This window comes from Macaca fascicularis, chromosome 15 (genome assembly GCF_037993035.2).
Source record: "Macaca fascicularis isolate 582-1 chromosome 15, T2T-MFA8v1.1".
In the NCBI taxonomy this organism is placed as follows: Eukaryota; Metazoa; Chordata; class Mammalia; order Primates; family Cercopithecidae; genus Macaca; species Macaca fascicularis.
Window position 1 is genome coordinate 12,599,399 of NC_088389.1, and position 26,637 is coordinate 12,626,035.

General features: G+C 49.5%; 1 protein-coding gene and 1 long non-coding RNA gene across 10 annotated transcripts in view; one reads left to right on the forward strand and one right to left on the reverse strand.

Moving 5' to 3' along the window:
* The first annotated feature begins 54 nt into the window (after positions 1–54).
* On the forward strand, positions 55–20,070 carry LOC123569196 (uncharacterized). Of its 2 annotated transcripts, XR_012424252.1 has the most exons (3): positions 55–299; positions 4,248–4,360; positions 19,256–20,070. It is a non-coding gene; the product is annotated as an uncharacterized lncRNA (long non-coding RNA). The 2 variants fall into 2 exon arrangements; XR_010581401.2 differs by lacking the exon at positions 55–299 and having other exon boundaries at positions 4,222–4,360; positions 19,164–20,070.
* A 2,173-nt stretch (positions 20,071–22,243) lies between these two features.
* The window catches only part of NUP214 (nucleoporin 214), a 112,539-nt gene continuing 108,145 nt past the window's right edge, over positions 22,244–26,637 (reverse strand). For 4 of the 8 annotated variants that reach the window (XR_012424243.1, XR_006692799.3, XR_006692798.3 and 1 more), the window contains exons 34-37: positions 26,213–26,352; positions 24,597–24,621; positions 24,172–24,484; positions 22,244–23,447 (exon numbers count right to left, since the gene is read on the reverse strand). Coding sequence is in view for 4 of the 8 variants with exons in the window: in XM_074016243.1 (XP_073872344.1) it covers positions 23,414–23,447; positions 24,597–24,621; positions 26,213–26,352 (199 nt within the window). In the remaining 4 variants the exon portion in view is untranslated. Of the gene's footprint in view, positions 23,448–24,171; positions 24,485–24,592; positions 24,622–26,212; positions 26,353–26,637 lie in introns of those variants that run through there. The other 4 variants (XM_074016243.1, XM_005580616.5, XM_005580615.5 and 1 more) reach the window with 2 other exon arrangements.

The window sequence follows — 26,637 nt, forward strand, 5'->3', positions numbered from 1 at the left end:
GCTGAGACAGCAAAGCAGGAAATTGCATAACAGGCATTGCTGGCCGCGCTCCACGCAGATGGCTTCCGGGTGGTGCAGTTCACTGTCATGGTTTGGCTTCTCGGTGTGGAGTCGGCTCCTGAGCTCTGCCCATGAAAGACCATAGGGGGTGTGTGTGTGTGTGCGTGTGTGTGTGCGTGTGTGTGTACAGAGAATGGGGTGCAGGCCTAACCTGACAGCAGGGTTTCAGAAGCTCAGGGGCTCAGGAGAACAAAGCCTTCATGCAGAGGCGCAGTGAGACAGGAGACGCAGCCGAATCTGTGAGTAACAGTTTCGAGAGGGAAATGTACAAGGACGGGGGTTGTGAGTAAAGTGGATTCCAAGTGGCATTTAGTCACACAGTGGAAGCCCTCTAGCCTCTCCAGCTGACAGCAGGTGAAATTTAGAAGTCCAGACTGGGAGAAGAGGCACAGACGGTAGACTCTGCCCAGCTGTCACGGGTTCCTCTCCAGGATCCAGGCATAAGAGAGCCAGCTGTCTGTGCCAGGCGAGGCTCACCTGCTTGAGACATCCAGGGTCTGGGAGAAGCAGCTGCACAGCGACCCCATACACCTCCACCTCCCACCTTCGAAGTCACTTCTCAGGAGAGCCCCTTCTGCTCTGGGGCTGTTTGAAATGGGACAGAGACTTGCTGTAGGCTGGGCCATGAGGCCAACCAGGAAAGCCCCTCTTGGGGCCCTAAAGAAGACGGTCTCATCAGGAACTGCAAAAAAGGTGATGGCCTGGCCAGGCGCGGTGGCTCACGCCTGTAATCCCAGCACTTTGGGAGGCCAAGGCGGGTGGATCACGAGGTCAAGAGTTTGAGACCAGCCTGACCAACATGGTGAAACCCCCGTCTCTACTAAAAATACAAAAATTAGCCAGGCATGGTGGCGTGTGCCTGTAATCCCAGCTACCCAGGAGGCTGAGGCAGGAGAATCGCTTGAACCCAGAAGGCAGAGGTTGCAGTGAGCTGAGACCGCACCACTGCACTCCAGAGCCTGGGTGACGCAGTGCGACTCCATCTAAAACATAAATAAATAAATAAAAAGTATGAGAGCCTGTGGCGCTTGCAGGGCCTCGGAGGTTTCTAACAGCCCAGGTGATCTTCTGTCGCCTCTGGCTTGGTGGTTCTCTAGGTCATCCTCTATCCTGCTTGGGCGCTGCCACGGAAACGGCTTCCCACCTGGTTGGGGTCTGGACATAGGATGAAAGTAAATATTTTACTGTGTGACAGTCCAAAAATTGCCCATCAAGATCACAGGGCACAACCAGCCGCTCCGGTGGGTGCTGTCCAGGCCCCTTCCTGCCACTGCTAATCCTTCAAGTATGCTCTTCCCTTTCAATCAATGAGGACGCTGCCCCACAGAAGGGACCAAGGGACTTGCCAAAGGCCACTTTTCTGGGAAGCTGCAGAGCTGGGCTGGTTTCAAACACCCGGGGTTTGACCCCATTCTTTGTCTCTGCTCCTTCTGTGACACCCCAGCCTTCTGGTACCCCAGTTCTACCAGACTGCCCTCAGCCGTCCTGTTGCTAAGGTTCCCCAGCACGATGCTGAGTCCAAGTCCTTAGCAGCCCTGTTGATCTTGGATGATGGAAACTTTGTTTTTGTTTTTTTTTTTGAGACGGAGTTTTGCTCTTGTCGCCCAGGCTGGAGTGGAATGGTACAAGGTCGGTTCACTGCAACCTCCGCCTCCCAGGTTCAAGCAATTCTGTCTCAGCCTCCTGAGAAGCTGGGATTACAGGTGCCCCCCCTACCACGCCCAGCTAATTTTTGTATTTTTAGTACAGATGGGGCTTCACCATGTTGGCCAGGCTGGTCTTGAACTCCTGACCTCAGGTGATCTGCCTGCCTTGGCCTTCCAAAGTGCTGGGATTACAGGCGTGAGCCACCGCACCCAACCAATGGCAACTGTTAAATACAAGCCAACACATTGGAGCGAATGAACTCCATCTCTGTGCCTGTGTCCAGGGAGGTGAACCCGAAATCAACATGGGAATTGGCGAAGGTCAGCCCAGCTCCCTTTGGGCCCAGACGGCACGACTTGGAATGCAGAGACAGGATTATTTCCTGCATCATCCTGAGCCCTGGTTCTTAATTTCATGTTCCCTTTTTAATCAGACAGAAGAAGGGTGGCGCGGCTGGGTGTTTATGGCGGGCCAGATGCAGCTGGGAGCCCTGCACTATTCCTGGCTGCCACTTGTCTCGCTGAGTGAGATCGGGCTTGTCGCTCAACCTCACATGCCTGAGTTTCCTAATCGTCAGGCCAGAGACATGCACACTTATCCTGTCCTCCACGGTCCGGGGCCCAGCCAGGGTGTAGCAGTTGTGCTCCGTGTTAAACATGCAAATGGGGCCCCCAGAATAATCCCACTGAGCACCAGGGCTTAGCTCAGAGACCAGGGACTCTTCTCTCTAAATACGGCTCAGTTCTTCTGCAACATCTAGACCACAGGGGCCTGGCTTAGTGATGTGGGATTCTCAGCATCCATGACAAATGCAGACTGAGTGGTGGTCAGACAGTCACACAAATGTATTTAAATGCTTTACCCTAGCTTTACTGGGATACAATTCACACACCACACAACTCACCCATTTAAAGGATACAGTTCTGGCTGGATGTGGTGGCTCCTACCTGTAATCCCAGCACTTTGGAAGGCCAAGGTGGGCAGATCACCTGAGGTCAGGAGTTCAAGACCAGCCTGGCCAACATGGTGAAACCCTGTCTCTACTGAAAAAAATACAAAAATTAGCTGGGCATGGTGGCGCATGCCTGTAATCCCAGCTACTCAAGAGGCTGAGGCAGGAGAATCACTTGAACCCGGGAGGCAGAGGTTGCCGTGAGATTGCACCACTGCACTCCAGCCTGGGCGACAAAGACTCCATCTAAAAAAAAAAAAAAAAAAAAAGTGTAGGTTCTGGCCAGTGCAGTGGCTCCTGCCTGTAATCCCAGCACTTTGGGAGGCTGAATTGGGAGGATCTCGGGCTCAGGAGTTTGAGACCAGCCTGGGCAACATAGTGAGACCCCATCTCTACAAAAACACTTAAAAATTAGCCAGGCATAGGCCAGACTCAGTGGCTCATCCCTGTAGTAACTCCAGCACTCTGGGAGGCTGAGGCAGGTGGATCACAAGGTCAGGAGTTCAGGACCAGCCTGGCCAAGATGAGAAACCCTGTCTCTAATAAAAATACAAAAATTAGCCGAGCGTGATGGCTGGCGCCTGTAATCCCAGCTACTCGGGAGGCTGAGTCAGAGAATTGCTTGAACTCTGGAGGCAGAGGTTGCAGTGAACCGACACTGTGCCACTGCACTCCAGCCTGGGCGACAGAGTGAGACTCCGTCTCAAAAAGCAAACAACAACAACAAAAAATTATCCGGGCGCAGTGGCACATGCTCATAGTAGTGAGCCATGATTGTGCCACTGCACTCCAGCTGGGCGACAGTGAGTCCCTGTCTCACAAAATAAACGCAAATAGAAAGTGTACGGTTCTACGGTTTTAGTATATTCACAGATAATGGACAATCGCCTCAGCCCAGTTTGGCTCTAGAATAAAGTAACCATAGACCGGATGCCTCATCAACCACAGAAGCCAATCCCTCACAGTTCTGGAGGCTGGAAGTCCAAGATGAAGGCGCCCACAGCTTCTGCGTGGTGAGGGCCGCCTCCTGGTTCACAGAAGCGCCTCCTAACTGTGCTCCATCACCTCCATATGCTGGAGGCCGGAAGGCAGGTCCGACAGCCTCTGGGGAAGGAGTAGCTGAGGAGTCCAGAGTAGTGGAGGAACTGGGGGGCCCACACCGGCCTGCTGGGGGCTTCAGATGTTCTTTTAGGAGTGACAAGGGAATCGGCCTGACCTGTTCTGCAGCCCTGGGGGCCACAGAGGACCCGAGCACAGCTGGCGTCTCTGCTCAGGGCTCCAGCCTCCATCTCTGGGAGTGAGCCCCCATGGATGCCTCACTCCACCCAGGGTCACTGTCTCACAACAGCAGCTTTCCAGAAGGCAGCCGGCCATTGACGAGTGACCTGGCGGAGACGGTGAAGGCCAGAAGTTCCGCCAGAGGCCGCGGGCCAGCCCCTCGCCTGTGAGGGGGACCTGGGTCTCTGATCTCCCCAGGATGGTGCTTCCCCTTGCAGTTGGGCCTGGAGGCCGGAGATGGTCATGTGAGCTCTCCTGGGCGGGGGGTCCCTCTATGGCTGTGACCTTGAGCAAGTCCCCTTCCTCTCAGGTCTCGGTTTCCTGGGACACGGACTGGGGATGGACGTGGTTCCTCACCTCACAAGACTGTGGAGGCACGTGAAGCCGATGGTCCCGAGCATCTGGACAAGTGCCCAGCCCAGAGTAAGCGCTTAGCAAATCCGAGTGATTTGGCAGCACCGCTGAGCCTCAGTTTCCTCATCTGCAAGACAGGGTTACGCTCTCCTCGCAGGGAGGAGAGCTCTGTGGGGTCATCAGGCAAGGCCCTCGGCACAGAACCGCCAATAGGTCAATAACAGATGTTAGCTGTTACTGAGCTCGTAATGGGATGATAAAATGGTTTTCTTGACTGGGCGCCGTGGCTCATGCCTGTAATCCCACCACTTTGGGAGGCCGAGGCAGGAGGATTACTTGAGCCCAGGAGTGGAGACCAGCCTGGGCTACATAGTAAGACCCCCATCTCTACAAAAAATAGAAAAAATTAGCCCAGCGTGGTGGGGCATGCCTGTAATCCCAGCTCCTCTAGAGGCTGAGTCAGGAGGATTGCTTGAGCCTAGGAGTTCAAGGCTGCAGTGAGCTGTGACTGCACCACTGCACTCCAGCCTGGGTCACACAGTGAGACCCAATCCCCGCTCCTCCCCGCAAAAAAGTTTTTATTTGCTGCCCCAATTTTAGCTGAGACTTTGAGGGAACAAAATAATACAACGGGTGAGGTCCCCCACCCCACAAGCCATCTTGCTGGACGCACATACTTTGGGGCTGTGCAGCACCTTGGACGGCATCTGTCCAGTGCCCGCTTGGTGTAAATGAGGCAGATGGATGAGGTGGGTGGAAGAAAGGCCCCTGGCCAAGCTGCTCATGTGGATCACGTGTCCCTTGGAGGGTGGGCTGCCTCCTTCCTGGTTGCAGCCTGACCAAGGTGAGCAGCCAGTGCCTAAGGCTTGATTGGTGTTAACCACAATCACTGCCATTGGACCCATCATCAAAAGCATAGGTGCGGCCGGGTGCGGTGGCTCAAGCCTGTAATCCCAGCACTTTGGGAGGCTGAGGCGGGCGGATCACAAGGTCAGGAGATCGAGACCACAGTGAAACCCCGTCTCTACTAAAAATACAAAAAATTAGCCGGGCGCGGTGGCGGGCGCCTGTAGTCCCAGCTACTCAGGAGGCTGAGGCAGGAGAATGGCGGGAACCTGGGAGGCAGAGCTTGCAGTGAGCCGAGATCGCGCCACTGCACTCCAGCCTGGGCAACAGCGTGAGACTCCGTCTCAAAAAAAAAAAAAAAAAAAAAAGCATAGGTGCGGCCGGGTGCGGTGGCTCACGCCTGTAATCCCAGCACTTTGAAAGGCCGAGGCAGGTGGATCACCTGAAGTCAGGAGTTCAAGACCAGCCTGGCCAACATGGTGAAACCCCATCTGTACTAAAAATACAAAAATTAGCCAGGGTGGTGGCAGTCTCCTGTAATCTCAGCTACTCAGGAGGCTGAGGCAGGAGAATGGCGTGAATCTGGGAGGCGGAGCTTGCAGTGAGCCAAGAATGTGCCACTGTACTCCAGCCCGGGCGACAGAGTGAGACTCCATCTAAAAAAAAAAAGTTTGCCCTTTTTTTTTTTGTTTGAGAGGGAGTCTCACTCTGTCGCCTGGGCTGGAGTACACTGGAGTTCAGTGGCGCATTTCAGCTCACTGCAACCTCTGCCTCCCTAGTTCAAGCAATTCTCCTAACTCAGTCTCCTGAGTAGCTGGGATTACAGGCACACGCCACCACGCCTGGCTAATTTTTGTACTTTTAGTAGAGACAGGGTTTCACCATGTTGGCCAGGCTGGTCTTGAACTCCTGACCTCAGGGGATCCACCCTCCTCAGCCTCACAAAGTGCAGGGATTACAGGAGTGAGCCACTGTGCCTAGCCTAAGTCTTAAGAGTAGGAGTAGGGGACGTGATGTTGCTCAAACTCTTTAAAAAAAAAAAAACAGCTTTGTTTAGGTATAATTGACATATATTATGTAAAGTGAATAATTTTTTAATTTTTATTTTTAAGAGACAGGGTCTTGCTGTGTTGTCTTGGCTGGAGTGCAGTGGTATGATTGTAATTCACTGTAGCCTCAACTTTCCGAGCTTAAGCCATTCTCCTGCCTCAGCCTCTGGAGTAGCTGGGACTACAAGCACAAGCTACCAAGCCTGCAAATTTTTTTTTTTTTTTTTTTTTTTGAGACAAAGTCTCGCTCTGTTGCTCAGGCCAGAGTGCAGTGGTGTGGTCTCGACTCACTGCAACCTCCGCCTCCCAGGTTTAAGCGATTCTCCTGCCTCAGCCTCCAGAGTAGCTTAGATTACAGGCACCTGCCACCACGCCTGGCTAACTTTTTGTATTTTTAGTAGAGACAGGGTTTCACCGTGTTGGCCAGGCTGGTCTTGAACTCCTGACCTCATGATCTGCCTGCCTTGGCCTCCCAAAGCACTGGGATTACAGGTGTGAGCCGCCGTGCCCAGCCTAATTTTTGTATTTTTAGTAGAGATGGGGTTTCGCCACATTGGCCAGGCTGGTCTCAAACATCTAAGTTCAGTCCTCCCACCTTGGCCTCCCAAAGTGCTGGGATTATAGGCAAGAGCCACTGCACCCAGCTATTAATACTTTCTTTTATGGATTATGCTTTTGGTCTAAGAAATCTTTGTTTAATCCAAGATTACAAAGATTTTCTCCTATGTTTTCTTCAATCGTTTTAGATTTTACATTGATGTCTATGGTCCATTTTGAGTCAGTTTTGTATGTGCAGGGCAGGAGTCAAAGTTCTCTTTTTGGCACTTGGAGACTTTATCGTCCCGGCAGCTTTTGTTGCAAAGCCTGTCCTTTCTCGCGGTGTCACCTTCCACCTTTGTCGAAAATCAAGTGACCAGATACATGCGGATGTATTTCTGGATGTTCTATTCTGTACAATTAACCTATGTTTATTTAAATCTTGACACCAGGACCACATGGTCTTGAATAATGTAGCTTTATAATATGTCTTTTAAAATAATAGTTGTATATATTTTGGAAGTACATGTACTATTTTAATAAAATACATATATATATTATTTATTTATTTATTTTGACATAGAATCTCCATCCGTCTCCCAGGCTGGAGTGCAATGGCACGAACTCGGCTTACTGCAACCTTCGCTTCCCGGGTTCAAGTGATTCTCCTGTTTCAGCCTCCTGAGTAGCTGGGACTACAGACGTGCACCATCACACCTAGCCAATTTTTGTATTTTTAGCAGAGACAGGGTTTCACCATGTTGACCAGGCTGGTCTTGAACTCCTGACCTCAAGTGATTGGCTCCCCCTCCATCTTCCCAAAGTGCTGGGATTACAGGCGTGAGCCACTGCACCTGGCCAAATTTTGTAATGTCTTAAAGAAAAGAAGTGTAAGTCCTCAAACTTTGTTCTTCTTTTCCAAAATTTTATGAAATATTTATAACTCCTTTTTTTTTCTTTTTCTTTTTTTTTGAGAGGGAGTCTCGCTCTGTCACCCAGGCTGGAGTGTAGTGGCCGGATCTCAGCTCACTGCAAGCTCCGCCTCCCGGGTTCAGGCCGTTCTCCTGCCTCAGCCTCCCGAGTAGCTGGGACTACAGGCACCCGCCACCTCGCCCGGCTAGTTTTTTGTATTTCTTAATAGAGACGGGGTTTCACCATGTTAGCCAGGATGGTCTCAATCTCCTGACCTCGTGATCTGCCCGTCTCGGCCTCCCAAAGTGCTGGGATTACAGGCTTGAGCCACCGCGCCCGGCCGAAATATTTATAGCTCCTTTGCAGCTCCATATGAATTTTAGAATCAGCTACCAAAACAAAACAAAACAAAACAAAAGTCTGTCGGGATTTTGATTTTGATTGGGACTACATTGAATCTATAGGTCAATTTGGAGAGAAGTGGCAACTTAACAATATTGAATGCTCTGATTCAAGACTGTGTGTCCCCCGTTTATTTAGGTGTTCTTTCATTTCAATCAGCGATGTTTTGTAGTTTTTGGTGTACAGTCTACGGTCTTGCACATCTGTTTTTGTTTTTTTTTTTGAGATGGAGTCTTGCTCTGTCGCCCAGGCTGGAGTGCAGTGGCGCGATCTCGGCTCACTGCAACCTCCGCTCCCGGGTTCACGCCGTTCTCCTGCCTCAGCCTCCCGAGTAGCTGGGACTACAGGTGCCGCCACCACGCCCGGCTAGTTTTTTTTGTATTTTTAGTAGAGATGGGGTTTCACCGTGTTAGCCAGGATGGTCTCGATCTCCTGACCTCGTGATCCGCCCACTTTGGCCTCCCCAAGTGCTGGGATTACAGGAGTGAGCCACCGCGCCTGGCCGCACATCTTTTGTTAGATTTATACTTAGGCAAATCATATTTTTGTTGCTATTGTAAATGATATTGGAATTTTGAATTCCAATTTCTGATTTTTTATTGTTAGTATTCGGAAGGACAATTGTTTTCTGTTTATTGAGCTTGTATTGTGAAGACTTTTTAAGTTACTTACTAGTTTTAATAGCTTTTTCTGGCCGAGTTTAGTGGCTTACGCCTCAAATTCCCATACTTTGGGAGGGAGAGGCAGACGAATCGCAATCACTTGAGGTCAGTAGTTCCAGAACAGCCTGGCCAACATGGCAAAACCCCATCTCTACTAAAAATACAAAAATTAGCTGGGTGTGGTGACGCATGCCTGTAATCCCAGCCACTCTGGAGGCTGAGGCCCAAGAATTGCTTGATCCCAGGAAGTGGAGGTTGCAGTCAGCCGAGATCACGTCATTGCACTCTAGCCTGGGGGACAGACTGAAACTGTCTTGAAAATAACTTTTTCCCTAGATTTCACAGGATTTTCTAAATAGATGATTATGTTATCTGCATGTAAAGCCTGTTTTACATCTTCTTTCTAATCTACATGCCTTTCGTTTCTTTTCCTTGCCTAAGGGCATTGGCTAGAACCTCACGTGCAATGTGAATAGAAGTGGTGAGAATGGATATTCTTGCCTTGTTCCCTGTCTTGGGGTGAAAGCACTCTATCTTCACCATTAAGTACGATGTTAACAGTAGATTTATCTTAGATGCCTTTTATAGAGTGGAGGAAGTTCCCTTCAATATCTAGTTTGCTGAGAGTTTTTTATCAAGAATGGACATTGGGTTTTATCAAATGCTTTTCCTGTATTTATTGAGATAATCATTTTAAAAAAAATTTTTACTCTGTTAATATGGTGAACTGCATGGATTGATTTTCTTTCTTTTTTTTTTTTTTTTTTGAGACAGAGTCTCGCTTTGTCGCCCAGGCTGGAGTGCAGTGGCCTGATCTCAGCTCACTGCAAGCTCCGCCTCCCGGGTTCACGCCATTCTCCTGCCTCAGCCTCCCGAGTAGCTGGGACTACAGGCGCCCACCACCTCGCCTGGTTAGTTTTTTGTATTTTTAGTAGAGACGGGGTTTCACCATATTAGCCAGGATGGTCTCGATCTCCTGACCTCGTGATCCGCCCGTCTCGGCCTCCCAAAGTGCTGGGATTACAGGCTTGAGCCACCGCGCCCGGCGGATTGATTTTCAAATGTTGAATCAACCTTGAATTTCTGGAATAAACCTCACTTGGTCATTAAGTGTTATAGATTTTATAAATTATTGGATTTGATTGCTCAAAGCTTGTTAAGAATTTTTCTGTTTGGCCGGGCGCAGTGGCTCAAGCCTGTAATCCCAGCACTTTGGGAGGCCGAGACGGGCGGATCACGAGGTCAGGAGATCGAGACCATCCTGGCTAACACGGTGAAACCCCGTCTCTACTAAGAAATACAAAAAACTAGGCCGGGCGCGGTGGCTCAAGCCTGTAATCCCAGCACTTTGGGAGGCCGAGACGGGCGGATCACGAGGTCAGGAGATCGAGACCATCTTGGCTAACACGGTGAAACCCCGTCTCTACTAAAAAATACAAAAAACTAGCCGGGTGAGGTGGCGGGCGCCTGTAGTCCCAGCTACTCAGGAGGCTGAGACAGGAGAATGGCCCGAACCCGGGAGGCGGAGCTTGCAGTGAGCTGAGATCTGGCCACTGCACTCCAGCCTGGGCGACAGAGCGAGACTCCGTCTCAAAAAAAAAGAATTTTTCTGTTTGGCATCTTGTAGGAAGAAAAAATTTCTTTAAATAAAATAAAATAAGAGTTTTCCCATCAATCTTGATGGATATTTGTTTGTAGTTTTCTTTTCTTATATGTTAGGTTTTAGTGTCACAGTAATGCTAGTGGTCATAGAATGAATTGGGAAGTACTCTCTTCTCTTGAATTTTCTGGAAGAGTTTGCATATAATTAATATTATTTCTTCCTTAAGGAAGAATTCTAGGTTTGGTAGAATTCACCAGAGAAGCCATCTGGGCCAAGAGTTTTCCTTATGAGAAAGTTTTTGACAATAAATTCAATTTCTTTAATAGGTAGAGGGATACACCAGTTATTTCTTGCTGAGTGAACTTGGATAATTGTTGTTTTCGAGTCATTTGTCTATTTCATTGAAGTTGATTTTAATAGAAACATACATATTTCCCTGATGTTCTTTTTAATATCCAAGGAATCTGTAGTGACATTGTCCATCTCCTTCCTTGACATTGGTAATCTGTATCTTATCTCTTTTTTCCTGATCAGTCTGGCTAGAGTTTAATTAATTTTTTCAAAGAAACACCTTTTGATTTTATTATTTGTTTCCTATTTTTGTCTTGTTTTGTTTACATCATTGATTTCTGCTCTGATCTTTATGATTTCCTTTCTTGTTATTTTTTATTTTTCTTTCTGTAGTTCCTAAGATAGCTTTTTTCTTTATTTTATTATTTTATTTTTCATCTTTGAGACAGAGTCTCACTCTGTCACCCAGGCTGGAGTGCAGTGGCGCAATCTCAGCTCGCTGCAACGTTCGCCTCCTGGGTTCAGCGAATCTCGTGCCTCAGCCTCCCTAGTGGCTGGGACTAGAGGTATGCACCACCATGCCCAGCTAATTTTTTGTTTTTTTGTTTTGTTTTGTTTTAGATGGAGTCTCACTCTTGTCACCCAGGCTGGAGTGCAATGGCACAATCTCGGCTCACTGCAACCTCTGCCTCCCGGGTTCAAGCGATTCTCCTGCCTCAGCCTCCCAAGTAGTTGGGATTACAGGCGCCCGCCACCATGCCTGGCTAATTTTTGTATTTTTAGTGGAGATGGGGTTTCACCATGTTGGCCAGGCTGGCCTTGAACTCCTGACCTCAGGTGATCCACTTACCTCGGCCTTCCAACGTGCTGGAATTATAGGCATGAGCCACTGCACCCGGCACTTTTTCTTATTTTAATATAGGCATTTAGTGCTATGAATTGCCCTGCAAGTACTACTTTAGCACCTCAAATTGTGATGTCATGTTTTCATTTTTCATTGTTAAAATATTTTCTAAGTTCCTTTTTTTAAATAATGTGTTATTTAGCCTCCAAATAGTTGGAGATTTTTCTGGTTGTCTTTCTGTTATTGATTTCTGATTTAATTCCATTGTGGTCAGAGAACATATTTTGTGTAAGTTGAATCCTTTTAATGTCATTGAGACTTGTTTTATGATTTAGAATATGGCCTTCCTATTTGTGTGCACTTGAAAAGAACACATATTCTACTGATGCTGGGTGGAGTGTTCTACCAATGTTAGTTAGGTTCAAAGTGTGTTGATAGCGTTGTTCAAGTCTTCTATATTCTGACTTATTTTCTGTCTATTTGGGTTGTCAATTTTTGAGACAGGGTGGGATTCAGTGACTCCTGCCTGTAATCCCAGCACTTTAGGAGGCCGAGGTGGGAGGGCTGCTTGAGTCTAGGAGTTTGAGACCAGCCTGGGCCATGTGGCAAACACCCTTCTCTACAAAAAATGCAAAAATTAGCCAGGCATGGTGGTGTGCTCCTGTAGTCCCAGCTACTTGGGAGGCTGAGGTGGGAGGATTGCTTGAGCCCAGGAGGTGGACGTTATGGTGAGCTGAGAGTGCACGACTGCACTCCAGCCTGGGTGACAGAGTGAGACCCTGCCTCAAAAAAATAAATAAATAAATACAAAGATTGAGACAGGGCTGTTGAAACCTCTGGATATATCTATTTCTCCTTGTAATTCTAATGGCTTCGCTTCATGTATTTTAAAACTCTGTTATTAGGTACAGAAACACTTAGGACTCCTGTTCTCTTCCTGAATTGATACATTATGAAATGACCGTGTTTATCCCTGACAATGTTCTTTGCTCTGAAATCTACTTTATCTGATATAAATACAGCTACTCCAGCTTTCAAAAATAGTTGGCATTAGCATAACTCTTTTCCCATTGTTTTCTTTTTAATCTATTTGTGTCATACTTGAAATTAGTTTCTTGTAGGCAGCATATAGCCGAGTCTTGCTTTTTTTGACCATTTCTATTTTATGTGATTATTGATATGGTTGACTTTAAATCAATCATCTCACTGTTTTTCTCCTATCTGCTCTTTCTTCCTTTTTATCCCTGTCATTTTCTGCTTTCATTTGGATGAGTTTTTGTGATTTTATTATATACCTTTTGTTGGCTTATTAGCTATAACTCTTTGTTGTGTTATTTTAGTGCTTGCTTTAGGGTTTTTTATATCCTTTTTTTTTGGGGGGGGGACGGAGTCTCACTCTGTCACCCAGTCTGGAGTGCAATGGGGCAATCTTGGCACACTGCAACCTCCTCAGCCTCCTGAGAGTAGCTAGATACAGGCACCTGCCACCATGCCTGGCTAATTTTTGTAGTTTTAGTAGAGATGAGGTTTCACCATGTTGGCCAGGCTGGTCTCAAACTCCCAATCTCAGATGATCCACCCGCCTTGGCCTCCCAAAGTGCTGGGATTACAGGCATGAGCCACCGTGCCCAGCTGTTGTCATACTACATTTTCCCACATATATCATAAAACCCACAGTACATTGTTATTATTTTTGCTTTAAACAGTTATTGTTTAAAGACATTTAGAAAAGCCCCTATACCCCAATCTTTACATTTACTCATGTAGTTACCATTTCTGATCTTTTTGTATTTTTCTTTCCATCTTTTTTTCAGGGACTCCAATTACACGTATATTAGGCCACTCAAAGTTGTCCCACCATTTACTGATGTTCTGTTCCAAATGTGTTCAGTCTTCTCTCTGTGGTGGTTCATTTTGGGGAGTTTCTATCACTATGCCTTCAAGTCAAGTTCACTCATCTTTTCCTCTGTCATGCATAATAGCCTATTAATCTCTCCCAGGTGTTTCTCAGATACCATCATTTTCTTTTTTCTTTTTTTTTTTTTTTGAGACGGAGTCTCGCTCTGTCGCCCAGCCCAGGCTGGAGTGCAGTGGCGCGATCTCGGCTCACTGCAAGCTCCGCCTCCCGGGTTTACGCCATTCTCCTGCCTCAGCCTCCCGAGTAGCTGGGACTACAGGCGCCCACAACCGCGCCTGGCTAATTTTTTGTATTTTTAGTAGAGACGGGGTTTCACCGTGGTCTTGATCTCCTGACCTTGTGATCCGCCCGCCTCGGCCTCCCAAAGTGCTGGGATTACAGGCGTGAGCCACCGCGCCCGGCGATACCATCATTTTCATCTCTACAAGTTGGGATCTGTTGTATCTCTTCTATGCCTCTATCCAATATGTTTAATCTTTCCTCTAGCTTCTTGGAAATACAGAGTACAGTTGTGATCATGGTTTTAACGTTTCTGACTGCTAATTTTTTAATCTGCATCATTTCTGGGCCCATCTCAATTGTTTGAGTTTTCCCATTATAGATTATATTTCTTTGCTTCTTTGCACGCCCGGCTAATTTTTTGTATTTTTAGTAGAAATGGGGTTTCACCATGTTAGCCAGGCTGGTCTTGAACTCCTGACCTCAAGTGATCTGCCCACCTTGGCCTCCCAAAGTGCTGAGATTACAGGCGTGAGCCACTGTGCCTGGCCACTTTCTCACATTCTAGCAGCTGCAGATATAGTATATGACTAAGTGGGAAGTTTATATTTATTATTATTATTTTTTGAGACAAGGTTTCCATCTGGTGTCCAGGCTGGAGTACAGTGGTGCCATCACAGCTCACTGTAGCCTCAACCTCCTGGGCTCAAGCAATCCTCCTACCTCAGTCTCCTGACTCCTGGGACTACAGGCACATGCTACTATGCCCAGCTAATTTTTTGATTTTTTTTTTTTTTTGTAAAGACAGGATTTCCCTAGGTTGCCCAGGCTGGTCTTGAACTCCTGGAATCAAATGATCCTCCTGCCTCAGCCTCCCAAAGTGCAAGAATTACAGCAGTGAGCTCTTGCACCCCGCCCAAGCAGGACTTTTTTGTTTTGTTTTTGGTTTTCTTTAGATGCAGCCTCGTTCTGTGGCCCAGGCTGGAGTGCAGTGGTATGATCTTGGCTCACTGCAACCTCACACCTTCTGGGTTTAAGCGATTCTCCTGCCTTAGCCTCCCTAGTAGTTGGGACTATAGGTGCTTGCTACAACACCTAGGTAATTTTTGTATTTTTAGTAGAGGCGGGGTTTCACCATGTTGGTCAGACTGGTCTTAAACTCCTGACCTTAAGTGATCCACCCATCTCAATCTCCCAAAGTGCTGGGAACACAGGCATGAGCCACCGTGCCTGTCCTTAGTCTGTTTCTGTAGGCCCATGAGCTGTTTCTTCTTCTGGTAGTGGATTTTGACCTTCCTCTTCTCCAGGGTGGCTGTCACCACCTGGTACTTCCAGGCAACCTTGTGAGCCAGGCGCTCCAGGTGTGCAGACCTTAGAGGCTCGAAACACAGCCTTAACGGCAGCGGGAACCACCCTCCGCTTTTTCTCTTTCTTTTTTTTTCTGAGATGGAGTCTCACTCTGTCTCCCAGGCTGGAGTGCAGTGGCGTGATCGCAGCTCACTGCAAGCTCCGCCTCCCGGGTTCACGTCATTCTCCCACTTCAGCCTCCCGAGTAGCTGGGACTACAGGTGCTCACCACCACGCCCAGCTAATTTCTTTTTGTATTTTTGGTAGAGATGGGGTTTCACCGTGTTAGTCAGGATGGTCTCAATCTCCCAATCTTGTGATCCGCCTGCCTCAGCCTCCCAAAGTGCTAGGATTACAGGCATGAGCCACCGTGCCCAGCCCCGCTTTTTCTTGTCATAGGGTGGTGGGATCCCATCAGACACTTGGAGGTGGTCTAGGGCAGCCTGACCGCACTTAGTCTTTTTTAATTTAAATTAAAAAATTCTTTTGAGACGGAGTTTAGCTCTTATTGCCCAGGCTGGAGTACAGTGGCATGATCTCGGCACACTGCAACCTCTGCCTCCCTGATTCAGGTGATTCTCCTGCCTCAGCCTCCCGAGTATGTGGGATTACAGGCACCTGCCACCACGCCCAGCTAATTTTTGTATTCTTAGTAGAGACGGGGTTTCACCATGTTGGCCAGGCTGGTCTCGAACTCCTGATCTTGTAATCTGCCTGCCTTGGCCTCCCAAAATGCTAGGATTACAGGTGTGAGCCACTGTGCCTGGCCAGTCTTTTTTTTTTTTTTTTGAGACAGCATCTTGCTCTGTCGCCCAGGCTGGAGTGGAGTGGTGAGATCTTGGCTCACTGCAACCTCCTCCTCCCGGGTTTAAGCAATTCTCCTGCCTCAGCCTCCTGAGTAGCTGGGATTACAGGCGCCCACTACCACACCTGGCTAATTTTTGTATTTTTAGTAGAGATGAGGTTTCACCATCTTGGCCAAGGCTGGTCTTAAACACCTGACCTCAGGTGATTCACCTGCCTCAGCTTAAAAGTTCTGGGATTACAGGCAAGAGCCACCATGCCCGGCAGGCCTCGCTTAGTCTTAAGGACAGCACGCCCCACACTGTCTGCCTAAAGAGGTGGCTGGGGGCCTGGAAGTGGTAGGGGCTGCCAGAAAGTTTGGCATTCATCCACTTGCAGGGGAAGGATAGGCACTTTCACTTGTTTCTGTAGAAATTGCTAGAAACATTGATGCCCTTGCCACCCAGGGCCACCACCTCTTGGTCCAGCAGTACCTGTTTGGCTGTGATGGCCAGGCAGCCCAGGAGATGGCCTCAGCCACTGTGCACCAGGGCCCGCCCTTTTGCTACCTTTGACAGCCGCCCATTACAGGGTGCTTTTGTATTCCTATGTGCTCCTTGGGCTTTGTTCTGGATTCTTACTTGGAAATGGTTTGATTTGTTTGGGTCTTGCTTTTAAGCATTGTGAGATCCAAGCGGCATTCTGGGTAGGACTCATATTCTCCCAGCACCGAGGCAAACCGTTTCTGAGCACTGTATCCAGTGCGAAGTGATTTATGAGGCTTTCCACTTCGGCCGGCAGGAAGAGGCACTATTCTTCGCCCTAGAGTTCTGAAGTGTTTGCCTCTAATCCTTTCATGTTGTTTTCCTTCTCTAGACTCAGGATTTCCTCACATGTATCAAACTGAGCAGTACTCGGTTGAATACTCGAGAGGACCCTCCGCAAGGGTCCAGAGTTCTGTGTGAGGCCCTCTCCTCCCCAATCATCTGCTTTGTAAACTCCGGGAGACTGCCGGGCTCCTCTTGGGCTCTCCTTCCATGCCCTGTGATCTGGACACTTTCTCCAGGCGGTAACTGGGGCAATTATACGGCTTGTTCATTAGTTTCTTGAATCTTGGGGATCACTGTCCTTCCTTGTCTGATGTCTACTGTCTTGATTTTTTTTTTTTGGCAGTCTCACTCTGTCACCCAGGCTGGACCTTTGCGGGTCCCTGAGCCCCATTCCTGAAGTGAGTGCTGCCGGTCAGCTGTGGGATCAGGGAAGACTTTGTGGAACACTGGGGTCTGTGTCTCTCCCTGTGAAGGCAGGGAAGCCACCGTGAGCACCCCAGTGACTGTGCCAGGCTCTGCCCTGAGCCCCGTGCAAGCCCTGCCCCATGAGGCACACGGCACCTGCCCCATTTTCACTGGGGGCAGATGGGATGACTTGCTCCAGCTGGTGAGTCTCAGAGGAGGGCCTCCTGCACCCAGTCTGCACTCTTCACCCCTCACCTGGCTGCCCTGCCCTAGTGCGTTCCTGGGATGAGACCCAGAGGATCCCTGGGCAGGGTAGGGGAGCCCTGGTCTTGCTGTGCAGCTCTGGTGCCATTAGCTGGCCCTGTGCCCTTGGGCTGTCTGAATACTCGCTACCCCTTGTCATCTCCTGCGGGGGTCTGGCTTTTGAACAAGTCTTGGCTTCTTTCTAGGAAGTCGTGCTGTGAGTCATTTATCAACAGTTCCTGACTCTTGCTCTGTCCTGGCACTGCCCTCACGGAGCTGCCCGTTGCTGGGACGGACTAGATAAATGAATGAAACCACGGACTACACGAGCAATTACAATCGCGATGGAGGCCTCAAAACAGCAGCGCAGCAGGGCAGGAGCACACAAAGGCAGCCGGTGCCTGTGAGCGGGTCAGCCCACCAGGAAGGCTCTGCGGGAGGGAGGTGGCGCTTAAACGGAGACCTGCAGGATGAGCAGGAAGGGACAGAGGATGGAGCGGTCCCGTGGCGAGGAGGAGAATGGGCCATTTGAGGAGCAGAGAAAGTGCAGAGGGGCCTGGAGAACCGCGGGGAGATGAGACGCAGAGAGGGGCAGGAGATGGAGAAGGGCCAGACAGGAGGGCCTGCGGGCACTGTGAGGGCTGCATGGCAGCCAAGTCCCCTTCTAGCCTTCCAGATGGAAAGGCACTAGGCGAGGTTGAGAAAGCCAACATCCGATGGGCCACAAAGCAAAGGTGCTTCTGCACCCTCATGGGCCAAGATACCAGCAAGGTGAGGTCACCTCCAGCCAGGGCCGGGCTCGGCTCTTGTCTCATGTGTCCCGCCTTCCATCCACAGCCCACTCGCTCCCCCCACCCCTGCCTGTGGCCTCTGCAGCTGGCAATCTAGGCCCGAAAACAATGCAGAGAATCTCCGGCCGGCCGGGGCTGTGGTATGGATGGGCTTCTATTTATAACAATGCAGCAACTGCCACCTCAGTGGGCCTGTGGCCCGACCTCTGGTGGGACTCTGGCAAGCCTCAAAGCCAGACCCTGGAGGAGACAGCAGAGGAAGGGCAGATGACACAGCTGAAGGGTGTGGAGCCAGCTGCTCCCACCCTGGCGTCCTCGTCAGGACCCGCAAACCCCCATCTGTGCGTGGTTCACACCAACATAAGCTAGACAGGCCCGGCCTCTGTCCAGCCCCCCTGGGCTGCCGTTTTAGACAGATCACCATCACAGATACAGACAGGCGAGAGGAAGCAAGGGACAGGTAACTTTGTGGTGTCAGCGTATTTGCTGTGACTGATGTCAAGACTGGCTTGTTTTCACAGGGTGGTCTGTTGGTCGGTAAGGGGTTCAGCAATGTTGCTGGCACCAGCAGGCAGGATTTCTTTGGAAATGAACAGGTATCTTGGAGAAGAATCAGGAGATCCAATGGTAGCCAGCCAGGGCCTGGCAGGAGTGGGAGGGAGGCACTGCCTGGGCCCCAGTGCCAGTTCCGCCCCTCATTCTCTTGTGAGACTTGGGCAAACCGCTTCCTGGCTCAGCCTCATTTTCTCCTCTGAAAGCTGTGGGTTATAGTATGTGGCTCACAGGGTGAAATGTGAAAATGTCAGTGAAGTGCTTAGCATAGTCAGTGCCTGGCATGCTGTAAACATCCAGTGAATTGTTACTATTACAAAGCAATTTTAAAAAAGGAATGTGTGTTAGAAACACAACCAGCAGGAAGTGAGCTGTGCTTCCGTCCAGCAACATCAACGAGGCAGCGGTTCCCAGCCTGAGTGCCAACGACCCCGACTCCAAGGAGAAAGGTTCCGAGGCAAACGTATTTGGGAAATGGCAGACTGTTTCCTCTTACTGATTTACAAAACACATTTGCATATTAAAGGCTCAAAAAGGTATTTTTTATAATAAAAAGATGTTAAATTTTGTCCCATCCACTCTTCCTAAACTTATTTGGCCACAGAGCCCTCACCTTTTTTTTTTTTTTTTTTTTTTAGAATACTAACTTCCCATGGGAGACATTTTGAAAACGGCAGAAGTTTGGGGGTTGATACACCTTCCATCCAATTGCTCCTCCTTCTTTCCCCAGGAGAAAAGTAGAGAGTGATGTTGAGGCAGAGCAATGGGGATGCACACACAGGAATCCGACCGGCTGGCAGCCTATGATGGGAGATCCACTGTCCCTGCCTTCCAGCCAGGGTGCTCCACGGCCTTCCTCAGAGGAAGTATGGACAAGAAGCCCCATCTGTGGCATGAAACTGGGTCAGTTTTGTTGGCTAAAAATCAAATGCCAAGAAGTACTGGATAGGTCTTCTAAGAGAAATTGCAAATGCGGCCAGGCGCGCTGGCTCACGCCTGTAATCCCAGCACTTTGGGAGCCAAGGAGGGCGGATGGCTTGAGCCCAGGAGTTCAGGACCATCCTGGCTAACATGGTAAAACCCCGTCTCTACTAAAAATACAAAAATTAGCTGGGTGTGGTGGCGGGCGCCTGTAGTCCCAGCTACTCGGGAGGCTGAGGCAGAAGAATCACTTGAACCTGGGAGGCGGAGGTTGCAGTGAGCCGAGATTGCACCACTGCACTCCACCCTGGTGACAGAGCAAGACTCTGTCTAAAAACAATTAAATAGAATAAACAACTAAGTGGCAGTCCAGAAGCTAAGTGGGGTGAGCTGCTGCCAGGCGGGACGAGGGCAAGGAAGGTCTTTCCTCCTGTTAGGGGGACTCACAGAGGAGCGTTCAAAGTGTTTGACTGGCAAGGAGGTGACTTGGCCCACTTGTACTTGCAGAGTTTTTCTTTTTTGAGCAGGTGCCAGAGAGCAGCTTAAATTTGCACTTGTGTTTCTTATCAACCATTTCAGATAAAATCCCTTAGCCTGGATTAACTGCAAAATAAACATGTTCGTGGGAGCTGGGTTCTGTGTTTCAGATGCCCCCTGGGTGGGTATTTATGGTTACTGTCCTTAGATTAAAGCAGAAGGCCCATGGGGTTCGCGGACCATCTGTACAAGAGTCACTCGCTTTAGGAAATCACTGTTTTAGGAAAAACAGATTCAAGGGCCTAGCCCAGCCCTGATGAAGAATCTCCAATGAAAGCCTGCGCGCTGTACTAGAGCCGCACCACTCCCCAGCAGCGGGGTCCTGTGCTTGATAAGGGGGCTGAAGGCCAGGCGGGAGATGTCCCTACCCCACAAACCAGATGAAGTCGAAGTGGGAACCAACTTGGGACCATTTAACCCGGATGTCAGGCCAGAGCCTGTGGGTAAGCGCAACAGCATCACCAAGACTGGGAAGCAGGTTTGTGCCAGGTCCACCTCATGTAGTCCGAACCACCGCCCTGCCAGACAGGTATTCAAGTTCTGCTTTACAACTGAGGGGAAAACTCTCAAGACATAGACGCCAAGCGCCTCGATCTGGTTACAGAGCAGGTGAGGGTTAGAGTGAGGGCAGCCTGCACAGTCCACTCCCTCTGTAATGCCAGAGACCTGACCTAGAAGCCTCTCCGGAGGCTGCCACAGAGAACTCAAAGCTGAAAGCAGGCACCAGGACACTCACAGGTAGGCAGGGCCATGTGGAGGGGACCACTGGCTCAGCCACGTCATCGTGCCACAGGACTCACACTTTTGCCCCAACGAGAGGCCGGGATCGTGTCATTGTGTAACTGTTCTTTCTACCCGTCCCTGAGGAGCTTAATTTGGCCTCTATCCCTGTGTTGCCATCTGAAGCACCCATTACCAGTGGGATATGTGTGTCCGGAAAAGCCAAGCAAAACACGACCTAGCGCAGTCTGCCTTCCCCCTTTCCTGAGTTAAGCGGAACAGAAACATAAATGAAACTGCCTGTGCCTGCCACTGCAGCACATGCCCCAGAAGGGCTGCGTGGGCATCCTTGGGGCCCCTTCTTGTCATCATCCAGACTCTTTGCCTGCCCTGATTTGGAGGCGGCTCAAGCCCCGCCATCTCCTTCCCGGGCAGGCGGGAGCGACCGTGCATTCCAGCCGGACATCCCGACAGCTCGGGCGTCAGGGGATGCAGGCTGAGCTGACCCCTGCCATCTACCACTGTAATCGAACCCAAAAAAGAAACTTGGAGGGGCTCACAGGCCTGTACGACATTCTTCCGGGGCTGCTGCCTGACAGGGAGTGGGGGTGTTATCTGCCTGAGCACAGCTGATAGTGCCTTATGGAGAGATGTCACATGCCACCTCAATGGAGGATCAACGCAGAGAATTTGAGGTCAAGGGTTTAGGCCGAACCATTTCTATTTATAAAAAGGAGTGTCCAGGGGGAAGCAGAAGGGTAGGAGAAGACTGGCTCGGCCTGGGTGCCAGTCAGCAGGATGACAGCCAAGGGCAGAATGGAGCCTGCAGCACCTCTCCCTTTAAAGCTAAGCCCTCCGCCATGAGCCTCTCCTGTCAGAGCTTGAGTCCCTTTGTCTCCAGATGGCCTCTGTATACAAACTAGCACGAGCCCACGTGGGAGAAACATGCCTTGTGACTGGCTGTGAATGTCACTGGGGACTGTCCCCCCACTTCATGGCTGAGAGGGCCTCCTGTGAACACAGCGTGGAGAAGGTGTCAGGCTCTTCAATTCTACAAGGACCAAAAAGGGCACACATTAAATTTTTGGAGACCCCAGCTCTTTGCGAGAGGCAGGGCCCCTAGATAACGGACCGTACAGACAGCCCCTCCCTCTCCTAACTGCACAGAGTGCAGGGTGACAGACATCCAGAGACACCACGGATCTAATTTCAGCTCTTGGCTCTGCTGGCATCTGGTTGAGGGAGGGATTTCTGAAACCCAACAGTGCTATACAATGAGATTCCTCTTCTTGCGAGCTTAAGAAATCACCAAAAACAAAGCCAGGTGGGTATCTAGTCTCTATCTGAGTCCTCTGGAGCCAGAGTCCCCAGGATGGAGGCTGGGAATGTGTACTTGACAAAGAACTCTGCAGGTGATGCTGGGGCATAGGCAAGATGGGGACCATCAGACCAGGTGGTGACACAGTAGGGACCTCACCATGGTCTACTGTCCCCACTTAAGCCATCAGAACCAAGGAGGTCACACTCTCTGCAACATGAATTAATGTCATGTCAAACTTTTATTAAAACATGAAAAAAAAAACAACCTGCCAATATGTAAAACTCAAAAAAAAAAAAAAAATCCCTTCCCAACTCGCCCCTGCTCATGACCCAAGCCAAAGCGCTGTCAGATTCTGGGTCTGAAAGAGAAAGTCTTACATCTGTTTTCAATGTGAGATGGTCCTTGTTTGATGGCAACTATCTAGGATGTTACAGGCCTCAAAGATACTGCATTAAAGATAAAGAAGCACTGTAACAGAACTGCAGTGATGAACTCTGGGCCGTGCTAGCAAACACTGTTGTCAAATCCACTACCGTTCTGCTAGTGTTGTCTGGCAATAGCAGTGTCTTCCCACTTCCTGGGTCTACCCAAGGGCTATCTGCACTGTGGTTAGCAGACAATGGGTAGGTGTGGTTACCAATGTCACTGCCACATACAGAATATAAAGGCTGTCTTCTCAAGCAACTGGTCCCTCCTCTCTGGAGTAGGACACACAGCACCCAAGAGCCACATGGAGATGAGCGGACAAGGCCGGCTAAGGGGCAGCACTGTCCTGCCTCACGCTGGCTACTATTGTACTGAAGAGCGCTATGGCTGCTTCTGAAACTCAACTGCTGCTGGCGTGAGTGGCTTCCTGTGCCTCTTCTCAATCTCAGAGTGTGTCCTTGGATGGTCCTGATACACAACGGCAAAAAGAACATGGAGAGGAGATAACCAAGTTTTGGCCTCAAAAAGACAACCCACCAGCCTTCAACCTCTTCCCTATGTGGAGGGCGCTAGGTCCAAGTGAGACCATGGCACATTCGATGCTGTTTACCAACACCCGACGCTGGTGACTCTGGATGCCATCCTTGAAGACACAGTGCTGGCTGATGGAGGCTCTGCTGGCTTCTCAGAGCCACAGAAACGGGGCTATCTCCTTGGCTGTGATCTGAAAAAACGCACATACATTCTGTACAGAAACGGACAGTTTAATAGTGGCAGGGAAAACCCAACGTGAAATATAAAATAAGTAATCACGCGTCTCGTGAGTTTCGGTTTCTGTTGTTTCTTTCTGGGTGTATGTGTTCTGATGGCAGCGTCGGTCTGAGCAGCCTGCTCCAGCATTTCTCGGTGAAGCAGCTGAGGATGCAGTTGGTCCCAGGGACCGAAGGGCCTGCTGACACCCCCTCAGCTTCGCCAGCCACCAAAACCCTGCACAGACCTGCAAGGAAGCACAGGAGAGTGGTGGAGTCAGCTGCTCTGTCACAGAGCAGTCACAGGCTCTGCTGCTCTGCCTGTGTGCAAAGGTCAGGACTCCGATTTTTTATTATTATTTTTTTGATAGAGCCTCACTCTGTTGCCCAGGCTGGAGTGAAATGGCGTGATCTCAGCTCACTGCAACCTCCGCCTCTCAGGCTCAAGCACTTCTTCTGCCTCAGCCTCCCAAGTAGCTGGGATTACAGGCATGCACCACCATGCCTGGCTAATTTGTGTGTGTGTATCTATATATATATATATTTTTTTTTAGTAGAGATAGGGTTTCACCATGTTGGCCAGGCTGGTCTCAAACTCCTGACCTCAAGTGATCTGCCCACCTTGGCCTGCCAAAGTGCTAGGATGACAGGTGTGAGCCACTGTGCCTGTCCAGTTTTGTTTTGTTTTTTTTTCCTTTTGAGATAGGGACTGGCTGTCACCCAGGATGGAGTGTAGCAGTACCATCTTGGCTCACTGCAGCCTCGACCTCCCAGGCTCAAGTGATCCTCCCACCTCAGCTTCTGGAGTAGCTGGGACCACAGGCATGAGCCAGCATGCAAAGCTAATTTTTAAAATTTTTAGTAGAGATGGGGTCTCACTATGTTGCGCAGGCTGGTCTTGACTCCTGGGCTCAAGCAATCCTCCCACCTCAGCCTCCCAAAGTGCTGGGATTATAGGCATGAACCACCCACCTGGCTAAGACTGAATTTTAACGCCATGAAATTCTACACAGAAGCAAAGAGGATGGATCAGCACGAGACCTGGTGATGGCCCAGAGCCCAGGGGTTAGCACACGGCTTCCGAGAAACCCACAAGGGAAGTCACGAGCAGCATCTCCTCAGCGCTGCCCTCAGGCCCGGCTCACTGGCAGGCTGCTCTCTTTCTCTCTGAACCATGTCTCTTAAGAAGGCGAGGCCTGGCACCTTCTGTCACATTGCTACGGAGAAGAGCAAGTCCACAAAACCCAAACCCTGCTGCTGAACCCCCACACTTCCAGGACAAACTCTAAAAACAGGAAAAAATGAAAAGAAAATGCACAAATCCAGCAAGATCCACACACTTCCAACCTTATTTAATGCTTTTAATTAAGGTCAGACTCAAAAAGGGGGATACTTACGAGTTATTTGATCCAAAGCTGAAGCCTGAAAAACAGAAGACAGAAGTTAAAGCACGCGTCCACTCGAAAGATGAAGGTGGTCCCCATGCTAAGTGCCTGCCCTCCTGTGCTTCTCAGTCATGGGAAGCCCTCCATGCCTCCCCCACCTACAAGGAAGGCAGGAAAGGTACATGCAGAAGCCCCTTTATTCTGAGTTTGTCCTCTGGAGCTGCTCAGATCCCCCAGAAGGCAGAAGAAATCCTTTACTTTTTATGAGTTATCTTCTTGGTATTTTAGGTTCTTCCTCCCTCCCCGGCCCCAGCTGTAGGCAGAGGGTCTCTGGTTTGGCCTCTCTCTCAACTGCGCTGGACCACACAGATTCATTTCATTAGGAAAACTTTTTTTTTTTTTTTGTGCTGTGGTTGTTTTTCCATCCATTTGCTTCCTCTTCTTTTTGAGGGCCAGAGAAGCAAGATGGCTGGATTCTAAGCCTGGTTCTGCTACTAACTGACTCACGGCAAATCACTTAGTTCCTTGGAGTTTCTGTTTCGTCATTGGTACGACTGTAATGATACCTAAATTCTGTGCCTCATCAGTTTATTGCAAGAACAAAACGGAAGACATATATTCTGCCGTCTGAAGAAGCAGAGTGTTAAACAAATGCAAGATGTTTTGTGAAGTTTCTACGTGTTTTCTTTTTTTTTTTTTTTGAGTCTGTTGGCTTAGATTTTTAAACCAAGGCCTAGTAAGACCATTATTATGTTGGGCTTCTCAAATCCTGAGAGGAAATAAAGACAGTAATTTCTTTGGTAAGAAATGACACAATGTTCTAAGCCTAACCAAAACCTAAAAAATATATATATTTCTTCATTGGTATGAGATACATACATATATATATATATATTTATTTTTCGGCTGGGCGCGGTGGCTCACGCCTGTAATCCCAGCACTTTGGGAGGCTGAGGCGGGTGGATCATGAGGCCAGGAGATGGAGACCACCCTGGCTAACCCAATGAAACTTCGTCTCTACTAAAAATACAAAACATTAGCCGGGTGTGGCGGTGGGCGCCTGTAGTCCCAGCTACTCAGAAGGCTGAGGCAGGAGAATGGCATGAACCTGGGTGGCGGAGTTTACAGTGAGCCGAGATCGCACCACTGCACTCCAGCCTGGGCAACAGAGCGAGACTCCGTCTCAAAAAAAAAATTTTTTTTTCAACCACTTTCAGTATGTTATGTATTTATTTATTTTGAGACAGGGTCTCATTCTGTCACCCAGGCTGTAGTGCAGTGGTGCAATCACAGCTCACTGCAGTCTCGACCTCTCGGGCTCCAGTGATCCTCCTGCTTCAGCCTCCTGAGTAGCTGGGACCACAGGTGTGTGCCACCATGTCTGGCCAATTTTAAAATTTTTTGTAGAGAATGGGGTCTTGCCATGTTGCCCAGGCTAGTCTCAAACTCCTGGGCTCAAGTGATCCTCCCGCCTTGCCAAAGTGCTGGGATTACAGGCATGAGCCACGTGCCTGGTCAGCTTTTAAAATACTAAACAGACTGGTCAGGTAAAACATACTCATTTGTTTGGGGGAAGAAGGCAAGAGGGACCCATTGTGCTTGCGCAGGGAGAACTTGTAGCAGCTCACCTCCTGTGCCTGATCCAAAACCAGAGAATCCGCTACTCTGGGTCCCAAAACCAGAAGTCTGTTGGGACAGTGATCCGAAAGTGGGGGCATTCTGACTCGCGAGTGTGCCGAAGGATGTGGTGTTGCTGCTGCTCCCAAACCTGCGCTCCAGTGAGAAACAGACCGAGGTCAGTGGGGCCTCTCACCACTCGGCCATCTGCAAGCCTCAGCCCCCTGCCGTAAATCTCAATATACACGACACACATGATCCAGGGTGACAGGCTGGGCCTAACTAGCAGCCTTTTAGAGAGAACGAGCTATCGTCCAGGGCCAACTTTTATCTCTGCTCTGGGAAGAAAAACGGCAGGACTACAGTATGAAATCCAACCTGGCCAGTGTTTTGGTTTCCATCCCCTATCAGAACACCAGGGCATTTGGGAACTGTG